At 37.9% G+C, this 14,111-nt stretch overlaps 1 protein-coding gene across 1 annotated transcript in view; it reads right to left on the bottom strand.

Annotated features, from left to right (window-relative positions):
• Positions 1 to 805: 805 nt before the first annotated feature.
• Positions 806 to 14,111, bottom strand: part of LOC110457930 (cell wall protein DAN4-like) — a gene marked incomplete at its 3' end in the record, with an annotated part of 28,788 nt that continues 15,482 nt past the window's right edge. Inside the window, exons 2-11 of the mRNA XM_021509403.1 lie at positions 13,363 to 13,398; positions 10,934 to 11,066; positions 8,578 to 8,765; positions 7,536 to 7,814; positions 5,694 to 5,832; positions 5,085 to 5,290; positions 4,399 to 4,522; positions 1,642 to 1,853; positions 1,231 to 1,281; positions 806 to 1,027 (exon numbers count right to left, since the gene is read on the bottom strand). Of these exons, the coding sequence (XP_021365078.1) occupies positions 806 to 1,027; positions 1,231 to 1,281; positions 1,642 to 1,853; positions 4,399 to 4,522; positions 5,085 to 5,290; positions 5,694 to 5,832; positions 7,536 to 7,814; positions 8,578 to 8,765; positions 10,934 to 11,066; positions 13,363 to 13,398 (1,590 nt within the window). The remainder of the gene's footprint in view (positions 1,028 to 1,230; positions 1,282 to 1,641; positions 1,854 to 4,398; positions 4,523 to 5,084; positions 5,291 to 5,693; positions 5,833 to 7,535; positions 7,815 to 8,577; positions 8,766 to 10,933; positions 11,067 to 13,362; positions 13,399 to 14,111) is intronic.

The following is a 14,111-nucleotide window of genomic DNA, read 5'->3' as shown; positions in this document are numbered from 1 at the left end:
GAGCTTGATGGTTGCTATGGTTTTGGAGCTCTTTACTATTTTTCAGGCGGAGGAAAATGATATTTTCATTAGTGAATTTATGGCAAATCATTGATGTTTATGTTGGTTGTCGATTGATTTTAAATTTCATACAAAAAGTATACTCACATTGCGCCTGTGAAGTAGGCTGGGTATGAGTAGTGGGTTCGGTGGATGATTTGCTTGACCTTGAAAGTATAGCAACCGAAAATCCCTCCATCTATGATGGACATTGTAGGTCAGTGTTTATTTAAGAATTGGGTTCATACTACCATGAAACTATAGCGACCGAAAATCCCTCCATCTATGATGGACATGGGGTTCATACTACCATGAAACTATAGCAACCGAAAATCCTTCCATCTATGATTTACATTGTAGGTAAGTGTTTATTTAAGAATAGGGTTCATACTACCATCAAACTATAGCAACTGAAAACCCCTCCATCTATTATGTACATTGTAGATAAGTGTTTATTAAAGAATTGGGTTCATACTACCATGAAACTATAGCAACCGAAAATCCCTCCATCCATGATGTACATTGTAGGTAAGAGTTTATTTAAGAATTGGGTTCATACTACCATGAAACTATAGCAACCACAAATCATTCCATTGACGATGTACATTGTTTCAAAGTCAGTTCTTAACCATATATATATAGCGACCACACAGAGCTTGATGGTTGCTATGGTTTTGGAGCTCTTTACTATATTTCAGGCGGAGGGATGTTTATGTTTATGTTGGTTGTCGATTGATTTTAAATTTCATACAAAAAGTATGCTCACATTGCGCCTGTGTAGTAGGCTGGGTATGAGTAGTGGATTCGGTGGATGGTGTGCTTGACCTTGGTGTTGTGGTGGATTTGGTAGACGTTGAGGTAGACTGTGGTGTTGTAGGCGATGATTCGGTTGATGCTGAGGTGGGCTGTGGTGTTGAAATCCTCTGAGGAGAAGTGGACGCAGGCGTATTGGGCCCGGAGACACTAGAGGTTTTAGTTATCGGCAAAGCTGTAATACAAAGATAGATTTTTAATAGGGTAAGCATTTAAATGAAATAGAAAAAGGATTCAGATAAATACTGATGGATTCAAAACGAAATCAAATTATTTATTACAATATATTATAGAAAAAGCCAATAGTATTACAAAACAAGCTGAGCTATGATGAACTGTGAACGATATTATTTGGATCTGATTATACAGTTTACAAACCTGACGTTGGGAGGTGTGGCGAGGTAGGCGTGGTCGTCGGAATAGACGACACTGGAAACATACCACAACATGGAAATGTATTAAAAAGACGAATTGTACTAAGTTCCTAAATAGTGACAGTATGTGTGAAGAATTAATGCAAATATTCCCCATTGTATATGACGATATGACAGTACAAGACTTTATAAACCAACAGTGGCTGTGTACGTGATGTGATGTACTATAGTCAATGACGATACGACAATACATGATTATAGATATAAGTGGCTGTGTACCTGATGTGATGTACTATAGTCAATGACGATACGACAATACATGATTGTAGATATAAATGGCTGTGTACGTGATGTGATGTACTATAGTCAATGACGATACGACAATACATGCTTATAGATATAAATGGCTGTTTACCCGGTGCCGGTGTTGTTTCTATCTTGAATTGGTAGATTTCATCAGGGCGGTGTTTTATATTACAAGGACCAGAAGCATCCGAGAGACAGCATATATCACAGACGAGATTTTGATCAGACGCAGTGAAGTTTGACACATCTCCGGTTGCGCACGCATACGTCTTCCGGCTCTTATTCCACCATTCCCCGATACACGTAGTTTTCGAAGCACATCTGGGTATTATAATAATAGAAAACTGCGACTAAATCAACATCTCTCATGTATAACTAATTGACTGAGATTAAATACACAACTGCATATTAGTAAACAGAGACGGCAAAGAGCTGTAATATATAATATGCCTACCTTTTGTTGACGTCCACTATGGTTTCTCTGTGATAGAATGCCTACCTTTTGTAGACGTCCACTATGGTTTATCTGTGATAGTATGCCTACCTTTTGTTAACGTCCACTATGGTTCCTCTGTGATAGAATGCCTACCTTTTGTAGACGTCCACTATGGTTTCTCTGTGATAGAATGCCTACCTTTTGTAGACGTCCACTATGGTTTCTCTGTAATAGTATGCCTGTCTTTTGTTGACGTCCACTATGGTTACTCTGTTATATATAATATGCCTACCTTTTGTAGACGTCCACTATGGTTCCTCTGTGATAGTATGCCGACCTTTTGTAGACGTCCACAATGGTTTCTCTGTAATAGTATGCCTACCTTTTGTTGACGTCCGCTATGCTACCTCTGTGATAGTATGCATACCTTTTGTAGACGTCCGCTATGATACCTCTGTGATAGTATGCATACCTTTTGTAGACGTCCGCTATGATACCTCTGTGATAGTATGCATACCTTTTGTAGACGTCCGCTATGATACCTCTGTAATAGTATGCCTACCTTTTGTAGCCATCCACTATATTTCCTCAGTGATAGTATGCCTCCCATTTGTATACGTCCATTATGGTTTATCTGTGTTGTATGCCTACCTATAGTATGCCTACCTTTTGTTGATGTCCACTGTGGTTCCTCTGTGATAGTATGCCTACCTTTTGAAGACGTCCACTATGGTTTCTCTGTGATAGAATGCCTACCTTTTGTAGACGTCCACTATGGATTCTCTGTGATAGTATGCCTACCTTATGTAGACGTCCACTATATTTCCTCAGTGATAGTATGCCTACCATTTGTAAACGTCCGCTATGATACCTCTGTGATAGTATGCATACCTTTTGTAGACGTCCGCTATGATACCTCTGTGATAGTATGCCTACCTTTTGTTGACATAATATGCCTACCTTTTGTAGACGTCCACTATGGTTTATCTGTGATAGTATGCCTACCTTTTGTTGACGTCCGCTATGCTACCTCTGTGATAGTATGCCTACCTTTTGAAGACGTCCACTATGGTTTCTCTGAGATAGTATGCCTACCTTTTGTAGACGTCAACTATGGTTTCTCTGTGATAGTATGCCTCCCTTTTGTAGACGTCCACAATGGTTCCTCAGTGATAGTATGCCTACCTTTTGTTAACGTCCACTATGGTTCCTCTGTGATAGAATGCCTACCTTTTGTAGACGTCCACTATATTTCCTCAGTGATAGTATGCCTCCCATTTGTATACGTCCATTATGGTTTATCTGTGTTGTATGCCTACCTATAGTATGCCTACCTTTTGTTGATGTCCACTATGGTTTCTCTGTGATAGTATGCCGACCTTTTGTAGACGTCCACAATGGTTTCTCTGTAATAGTATGCCTACCTTTTGTTGACGTCCGCTATGATACCTCTGTGATAGTATGCATACCTTTTGTAGACGTCCGCTATGATACCTCTGTAATAGTATGCCTACCTTTTGTTGACGTCCACTGTGGTTCCTCTGTGATAGTATGCCTACCTTTTGTTGACGTCCACTATGGTTCCTCTGTGATAGTATGCCTACCTTTTGTTGACGTCCGCTATGCTACCTCTGTGATAGTATGCCTACCTTTTGTAGACGTCCGCTATGATACCTCTGTGATAGTATGCCTACCTATAGTATGCCTACCTTTTGTTGACGTCCACTGTGGTTCCTCTGTGATAGTATGCCTACCTTTTGTTGACGTCCGCTATGATACCTCTGTGATAGTATGCCTACCTTTTGTAGACGTCCACTATGGTTTCTCTGTAATAGTATGCCTACCTTTTGTAGACGTCCACAATGGTTTCTCTGTAATAGTATGCCTACCTTTTGTAGACGTCCACAATGGTTTCTCTGTAATAGTATGCCTACCTTTTGTAGACGTCCACTATATTTCCTCAGTGATAGTATGCCTACCATTTGTATACGTCCACTATGGTTTCTCTGTGATAGTATGCCTACCTTTTGTAGACGTCCACTATGGTTTCTCTGTAATAGTATGCCCACCTTTTGTAGACGTCCACTATGGTTTCTCTGTGATAGTATGCCTACCTTTTGTTGACGTCCACTATGGTTTTTCTGTGATAGTATGCCTACCTTTTGTTGACGTCTGCTATGATACCTCTGTGAAAGTATGCATACCTTTTGTTGACGTCCACTATGGTTTCTCTGTGATAGTATGCCTACCTTTTGTTGACGTCCGCTATGATACCTCTGTGATAGTATGCCTACCTTTTGTTGAGGTCTGCTATGATACCTCTGTGATAGTATGCCTACCTTTTTGTTAACGTCCACTATGGTTTCTCTGTGATAGTATGCCTACCTTTTGTTGACGTCCGTTATGGTTCCTCTGTGATAGTATACCTACCTTTTGTTGACGTCCACTATGGCGCCTCTTTCGTAGAAGATTTCGTTCAAACAGTAAGGCTTGTCAGCACTACAGTTAACGTAATAATAGCCTGCGTATTTCTCGCCAGTAACACACATATTCCCTGTTGAAAAATACAAATTAACAGATATATTCCCTGTCGCAAAAATACTAATGACCATGTACTGGCAGTGTTTGCACATATACTACCAAGCACAGGTATTGTTTAGCTCAAAATAACCCAGGACAAGCATTGTTTGACTAAAAATAGTCCAGCATAGGGATTGTTTGGACTAAAAAATACTCCATAAAGGGATTGTTTTAACTCGAAATAACCCATTAATGAATTGTTTGAACTCAAAATAGTTTGAACTCAAAATAACCCAGTACAGGGATTGTTTGAACTTAAAAACAGCCAATTCAGGGATAGTTTGAATTCATAATAACCCAGTACAGGGATTGTTTAAACCTTAAAATAACCCAGTACAGGGAGTGTTTTAACTCAAAATAACCCAGTACAGGGATTGTGTGAACACAAAATAGCCCAGTACAGGGATAGATTGAACTCAGTATCCAGAAAGTTGCTGTTCAAAAACGTAAAAGTTTGGATCCCGCGAGAGTGTATGTCTATGGTACGTCTTTAGTGGAATGGACTGCTACCCGCAGATCATTAGCACAAAACTTACCTGTAGGGTTGGCCGGTTTTTGGTAGATGATGGGGTTGACGAGGGGGAAGTCGGGTACGTTACAGGAGAGCTTGCTAGGCTCGGTCTTACAACAGTAGTGACAGACGTTCTTAGTGATGTTGGCACCATTACTGATGTTTCTACAGACCGGGTCGTTCTGTTGTCCTACCCAGTACGACCAGTAACACCTCGTATCTGTCTCACAACTGTAACCATAGAAACAGTGTCATACGTCAGTCCATATAAAGAAAGTATTTCATTGGTCTACGTTTTCACAGTTTGCACATTGTCCTACAAAGGATATTGTATTGTATTCATTTTCAGTTTTTTTTAAATTCCAAGTTGTTGATAAACTCCTGATTGTTTTTTTAATAACCTCCTCACAATTTTTCCCACTCCTAATTGTTATTTATATTGACATAGTCACGTTGATTTTAAACTCCTTGCTATTGTATCTGTCGACATATTCATGATTTCCCCTACATTTCTAGCTATTGTTTTTTTATCGACATACTCACTTTTTCAAAAAAAAAATCCTAGGCATTGTTTCTATTAACACACTAACGTTTTCTCCACACTTCTAGCTATTCTTACTATTGCCATACTAACGTTTTTTCCACACTCCTGGACCCATCTTCCTTAAACATGATGGTGTTCATACACAGTGGTTTGGATGCCGGACAGTACTGTTCCTGATCAAGGTAGCAGTTCTCTGCTCCCGACTTACGACATACCTGGCACTTACTGCCTGAAAATAATACACAAATGCACGCCAACATTTTCATCAAAACAATGACATATTTGTAACCCACTACTCAGTGCTGATTTTCTCTGACAATATGTATGGTAAACAGATTGACCTTCCCTCCCCCCCCCCCCCCCCCCCCCCCCCCCCCCCTTTCACGTGGCCACATTTGATATGTAACCGTTTGAACTATGCCTATACAAGAGAAAGCGGTGTTGTTATAACATGTTGTACTCTTTCCTCGAGCGCGACCATACAAACCGTCGATCAGAAGTTTATGAACCCAGACACACCCGGATAGACTGCAATTCTATGCATTCAGCAATTGAGTTTGCAAAGAAGCACACGTCAGTTTTCGTTAATGGGATACTGTAGTTCACTAGTAAAGGCGCACAAATCCATACTCTGTCATGTACCGTTGAAGCTTTGGGATTTCTTGGATCTCAAGAACATGTCAAAATCGTACACCACAAACACAAATTTTGATGACAAATGAAAACAGGTTCTACTGAAGGATATCAAATGTACAACATACAAAAGAACAACCTGGATATCCACCTTCAGAACGATGAAGTGTTTGCCAGCTACTTGCAGACAACATTAGGTGATCGATGACTTGCCTTTGCCAAAACGATAAACAGAAACGCTTCCAATTACAGAGCATACAAAGCAGGTTCTTCTTTGTTCGTGCTCATTGCCTATCATTCCTGCAGAGTACTGGCAATTTTATGAGATGTTCCAAAAATCCAAAATGTAAAGGATAAACTACCTGAACCTGTAGTCCGAATTGTTCTGACGTTTTATCGACATTTTTCATATCGGTCTGTCGTCGATTAACATCAGAACTCCGGCCCTCTATAATATGCGGGAGATATGCGACCCGCGCCCGGAGCGCACTTCTAACTGGTTTATAAAATGTCAGAAATGTATTCCGGGTTCGCGGAGATAGCTGACCGTTAAACAATCAGACCACGAAGCGGTTAGACTTTCAACGAGATGGGTTAATGAAAATTGAAAGTGCAACCGTTAAATGTTGAATACGCGGACTTAAATTTCTTTAAACAGGGTGATTTCTTGTTGATAATTTCAAAAAAAGGTTTAATAAAATGTATGTATATGTTTTTTAACCGTTCATTATATAATCTCGGGGTTTTTTGGGTTGTTTGTGTGTGTGTGTGTGTGTTTGGAGGGGGGGGGGGGGGGTTGGGGGGGGGGGGGGGTTTGGGGGGGTTAACGTTTACCACAGATGGGGAGGGGGTTTAGATGTCGTGTAACGGTACTGTTAATATTACTACACACTTGCTTTTATTGAATCATAAAACCATTTTGAATTGGTACTGTTGTCTAGTGTGAATACAATAATACATTTATAACATATATTTCCTACATATCACTGGCTTGATCATAATTATGTATAGAGGTCGATAATTGGTGACATTCACTTGGTCTTACTATTTTTAGAAACAGGTTAATATTAATTCTATGATGTCATTCCAATTGTCACAATGCTTTCTGCCAAATGTAATACTTTCCTCCGTAAAATTTGAATACGGCACATCATTTTAAATGGTTAAACATTATTTAGCATCTAATATAACAATTATAGACTTCCTGTCGGTCAATATTACTTCCCGTTTTCATATAAAACATATCCACCTCAATTAAAATCCATAATTAATAAATATATCACATGTATAAAAATATACCCCTCGGCATCATTGTAGTGGATGCCGCGGTAGTGGTGCTGGTTGTTGTTGTCATTGGAGTTGTTGTCGTCGTTGGAGTTGTTGTTGTCGTTGGAGTTGTTGTTGTCGTTGGAGTTGTTGTCGTCGTCGTCGTCGTTGGAGTTGTTGTCGTCGTCGTTGGAGTTGGTGTCGTCGTCGTTGGAGTTGTTGTCGTCGTCGTTGGAGTTGTTGTCGTCGTCGTTGGAGTTGTCGTTGTCGTCGGTAATGTTGTAGGTGCGGCTGTGACTATTCCTGGTCGACCTGAAGTCAAATTTGGTTTTGTGATTAGAATAAAAAATGAGTTTATCATCAATAAACATGGTCAGTATTTAAAGAAAAAGGTATTAATGTGATATTAATACTGGGCCAAGAAGTTAAAATCCTGATTATCTGAACGACAAATTCACGTAAAACATCAATATATTATTGAGGACAACGAGACCCTGATTGTGAATAAATATACCTATAGGGACCGCGGAACCAAATGATTTTCCATAGACGATAGTGTTAACGTTTACCACTGTCCTGGTTAAATGGGGTTATCCACACTGGTTTACCTGACCTCATTTTGAAGAATAGCATCTCACACAACTGTAAATAAAAAAAAATAAAAATTCTGCCAATTTGAACTTCTTCTTATATGGGGGCTGCTATCTTGTATTGAATTCGGCACCAAAAATCAAACAAAATTTACAACAAATTACACACTTAATAAACTCACCCAGACAAAACCAGACTTGATTGTTTTTGATTTTTTTTTTATACATATTACATCTATATATGTTGCTCAACCCACACATAAAACTTTTGAAACTTCTGCCACCTTAATATCCAACCAGCAGGCCCCGAGGCATTCACCTTTCTATTAAATCTTCTGGCCAAAAGGGAAAAACCCACAATCTATTTTTGATTTGGTTCCGTGGTCCCTATAACCACAATCCTTCAATTCTCCTGATTGTAAATATTCATTGCAACAATGATGCAATTATTTCTCAAAGTAAAGAACGATTACATAAAGCCGAACCTCCAAACACTATGTCGGAGACATTCACGGGGAAGTTCTCATTACACAGCTCCTGATCGGGTCGACAGTTCCACGAGATACAGCAGTCGTAACAAACTGTCCCGGCTGGAGGGTGAGCGTGACGACATGCGGGGATACTGACGCTACTCAGAGCGGCATTGGCGCGACACTCCGCCTCACTGGCATACCTGTTAGGCGATAGAGAACCCTTTCGATAAACAAAAGATAAACTGTTGAATTAGGAAATCAATCCGACTATATTTACATTTGCGATGGAACCGTGCAATTAACCGTGCAATTGATTTGGTCTTGAAACAAATTTAATGAACTGCTTCGCAGATCATGTTGAATTTGTTTCAAGACCAACTCAATTCATCACCCTATGAAATCGACCAAAGCAATATTTAAACCTTATATTTCAATAATTGGGCTTGTGAATTCCATTTTGATAGTTTGCCCTAGGTTCTGGAGCTTGCGCAAGTCTACGCATTGACGTAATGTAAAAAGTATAGTCCGTCATTGATGGACCATCATGCAACATGACGGTGTACGTTGATAGTTTAATACATCCAAATTATTTAAGAAACAAAACAGAAAACCTTATTTTAAATGTCATATTTAGCTCTTGTTGATGAATTCACAAGATATCAAATTTCTAACGCGTCATCGCGGAAGAAAAATGTCTAGACGCGGATGCGCAGGCTCCGCTGCGAGTCTACGGCAGCCATTTTTTTTACTAGCTCGAAGAGGGGAGCCGCTTAATTTCGAGGTCCTACATCTTCTGGAATGTGAAGCTGTAATAATTGAATGTCGAATTAGACAGGAAACCATGCGTGGCTTGAAAGGACGAACCAATTTGATATAGCAGTTGGCTGTTGACTGCATTTCATATAAGACGGGACCACAATGATCTACGTTGTTTTCGATTTGTACCGGGGGTAATACTGACACAATAGACAGACTGGGTAACAAGAGGGAAGTACATGACCTGTCACCACCGTGAGCTGATAACATGTTGCTGATATGTCGTTGTTGGTTGTTCGAACCATTTCTTGTGTTACTTCAATAAAAATGTAAAATCTCAAGTGGTACCTTCTTTGTGTAAACATGTCAATAGTTATCTCCCTTCGCAAAATCATACGCACAGGCAATTTTAATCTGGTCAAATTCATCGGCAAATGAAACAGGTTACATTTGGTTGTTGTATTGAGTCCATTTTAAGTGTGAATTGAAATATTTGAGTATAAAAGCAAAAACTCTCGTGAGGTATCACGTGGTTTACTTATGACGTCATGGATTAACCTTGTTCAATGAGTCTTTTCGCTTCGGTTCGGTTAACATGGAGAATGCCCTACGTCAAACACTCAAATGACCACGGTTAATTATTAGCGTCAATTTGATAAAAATAGGGCTGTTCCGCCAATGTCTAAGATCGACGCATAAACAAAACGCGGTAATAAATAAACTATTTAGGAACAATTTAATAAGATTAAACATTTGTTCTATAGTAAAAATGTAAATATATGGATTAAACGGCGTGTTTTCTAATGTTGATGCCGATATGAACGCAAATCAGTTACATCCATATTAAACATGAAGCCATAGCGGGCTTCGTAAACTATTTGCGTTTAAACCGGCATGAAACTTTTAAAAAACGCCGTTCAATCCATATATCTGTATCAATAAACAACAAAGTTGCTAGAAACATTCCATATGTTAGGATTTGCATTCCTTAAAAGATGCCATCAGCACTTCCCTACCTCCCGTTATCCTAAAGTTCTTAAAAATGCATTTAAAATACTCGTACATGAAGACATCATAAAGATGCATTCAATTATCTAGTACTTCCGGCAATTACAATGGATACAGCTAATATTCTTGTACTTCCAGTCATCATATGGATCTATCACATACACTCGTAAGTCCGTCATCTTCTAGGTACAGCTTATATTCTTGAATTTACGTCATCAAATACCAAACCATTTTCTAACCCCCTTGACATCACATGTTTTATTCTGTATGTTGTTTATAAAATGTATCCGTTCCCGTCTCGCTTCTGGTTATCAACTATCCAACCATGTGAAGATTGGTACTTCCGCCCTCGTTTGCTGAGAAGTTGCCTTGACGGTGCTTCGTCAACTTACGTGCACGTATATCTAATGTACTGATCGGTAACGGTAAGTCATTGAAAATGGGATTGCAACGCATTTTGTTATTTTGATGTATGTAATGATGTTTTAAGTCATTATATATATATCAATGTCCGAAGACTTAATTAAAACTATCGGTTTCAAAATATAATCGATAAATTCCCTAAGTATCGATACTGGTCTTTGTTCTGTGTCGGTATACCTACCCTTTCTGTACCCTAACCGCTCCGCCCGCGCGGTACATAGATTTCCTAAAGCAGTACGGCCTGGTCAACGAAAACTCGGCATTTCCACAGACTTTATGGACATCGTCCGTCTCACATACTCCACATAAACTAACTACATATAAAATAAGAGGGATATGAAGGTCAAAAAGGTTATTCACATATGACATTATATTTACATACCCATTTAATATGACCTAAAAAACGGGATTATATTTATACAATAAGATCTACATACAAAGATAGGTTGCAAGTCTAAACTGTGACATACGTAAAACGATTGAGCTCTATGTCTACAATGAGGTATATGTACAATGATCAATAACGTGACCGTAATACAGACCTAACTGTACCAATGGGGATGTAATGGTCTAAACTATCTAAACTCAGTTAACTTTAAACATCGTCATAGAATATCTTAACAATGGACTACAGGCTAGTTATACATATCATCATTGGTTTGATGTCCCGTCCTCGGCAACGTCTTAAACAAATACATCACAAAATCAACATACTATAAACACTCGTCCCGATAAATGATATTTCGTGTTACATTTAAACTTAGTCTACATACCATAAACACTCATCGCAACGTCTTAAACAAATACATCACAAAATCAACATACTAGAAACCCTCGTCCCGATAAATGATATTTCGTGTTACATTTAAACTTAGTGTACATACCATAAACACTCATCGCAACGTCTTAAACAAATACATCACAAAATCAACATACTAGAAACCCTCGTCCCGATAAATGATATTTCGTGTTACATTTAAACTTAGTCTACACACCATAAACACTCATCTCGATAAACAATACTTCGTGTTACATTTAAACTTAGTCTACATCCCATAAACACTCATCTCGATAAAGAATACTTCATGTTACATTTAAACTTCGTCTACATACTATAAACACACATCTCGATAAAGAATACTTCGTGCTACATTTAAACTTAGTCTACACACCATAAACACTCATCTCGATAAAGAATACTTCGTGTTACATTTAAATTTGTCTACATACCATAACCACTCATCTCGATAAATAATCCTTCGTGCTACATTTAAACTTAGTCTACATACTAAAAACACTCATCTCGATAAAGAATACTTCATGTTACATTTAAACTTAGTGTACATACCATAAACACTCATCTCGATAAATACTACTTCGTGTTACATTTAAATTTGTCTACATACCATAACCACTCATCTCGATAAATAATCCTTCGTGCTACATTTAAACTTAGTCTACATTCCATAAACACTCATCTCGATAAAGAATACTTCGTGTTACATTTAAATTTGTCTACATACCATAACCACTCATCTCGATAAATAATGCTTCATGTTACATTTAAACTTAGTCTACACACCATAAACACTCATCTCGATAAACAATACTTCGTGTTACATTTAAACTTAGTGTACATACCATAAACACTCATCGCAACGTCTTAAACAAATACATCACAAAATCAACATACTATAATCACTCGTCCCGATAAATGATATTTCGTGTTACATTTAAACTTAGTGTACATACCATAAACACTCATCTCGATAAATAATTCTTCGTGTTACATTTAAACTTAGTGTACATACCATAAACACTCATCGCAACGTCTTAAACAAATACATCACAAAATCAACATACTATAAACGCTCGTCCCGATAAATGATATTTCGTGTTACATTTAAACTTAGTGTACATACCATAAACACTCATCTCGATAAATAATACTTCGTGTTACATTTAAATTTGTCTACATACCATAAACACTCATCTCGATAAAGAATACTTCATGTTACATTTAAACTTAGTCTACATACTATAAACACTCATCTCGATAAATAATACTTCGTGTTACATTTAAACTTAGTCTACATACCATAAACACTCATCTCGATAAATAATGCTTCATGTTACATTTAAACTTCGTCTACATACTATAAACACTCATCTCGATAAATAATACTTCGTGTTACATTTAAACTTAGTCTACATACCATAAACACTCATCTCGATAAATAATACTTCATGTTACATTTAAACTTAGTCTACATACTATAAACAGAATCTCACACGTGTTTCCGTTTGATATGGGATTTATAAAACTCGTTAAGGGTGTTTTAACATTTAAACTTCGTGTTACATTTAAACGTAGTCTACATATACTACATACTAGAAACACGTGTCTTTGTTCAGTTCTAGGTAATGTCTAATAGTACCGTAATATCTACCGTAATCATGACAGAATTAATCGATCACAAACTGCCAGTCTCAGGTAACTCTCTGATACTGATAGTGATCACATAAAACTTCAATCACAATTAAACACCATTAATCCCTGTCTTAAGAAACCTCTAAGCATACCCACATACAATATCAAGAAATACTCACACTTTGGTTTCTTGCAGAACTGGGTTGAATATTTCACTGAAATAAATCGAAAAAAATCAAACATGTAGCTACAGTGGGTTTTCCCTTGGGGAAATTAAAAGGAAAATCTACAAAGGCTATCTATGTGTTGAGTACGTTAATAGACTAGCACATACTGAACCATATAGATAAGGACGATATCATATATTTTCCTAAAATTAATGTGTCTTTTTCATCTGAGAGGAGCTCTCAATTAATGAGGCTGAAAACCAGTTGGATCACAATATTTAACCTAAATGCCTGTAGTATAATAGTGTTCTCATTGTTTACTTTTTGTCCGACATCAAAAGAAGCTATCCTTTCACCGTGTTTATATATTTAGAAGCGTCCCAATCATGTTTACATGTATTCTAAACACATACTGCTGGCACGTTCTTCAACTACAAACAGACACTACAATAGCTGAAGTTAGATGACCGTAGAAACCTCCTCCTTCAGTGTGTCCTTCTACCTCCCCCATACATGGTCCAGCTGTGAAGGCAGTAACGGATGATCTAAATATTTGCAAAGGAGAACTTTCCATAAACAGTACAAGGTATATAGAGATCTACTAACACTTTGAAAGTTGATATCAAGATACTATTGTAATCTGTGGAAAACTACGCCAGACAATGGGCAAAACGAGAACATGTTCAGAGCGGGTGAAATCTATCAGGTTCACTAGTAAATAATTGTTTTGCCGCCGGTGTTCAAACCACATACAACACTAG

This window comes from Mizuhopecten yessoensis, unplaced genomic scaffold (assembly GCF_002113885.1).
Source record: "Mizuhopecten yessoensis strain PY_sf001 unplaced genomic scaffold, ASM211388v2 scaffold9381, whole genome shotgun sequence".
In the NCBI taxonomy this organism is placed as follows: Eukaryota; Metazoa; Mollusca; class Bivalvia; order Pectinida; family Pectinidae; genus Mizuhopecten; species Mizuhopecten yessoensis.
The sequence above is the reverse complement of the archived record's forward strand: the minus strand, read 5'-3'. Positions and strand labels throughout refer to the sequence as shown.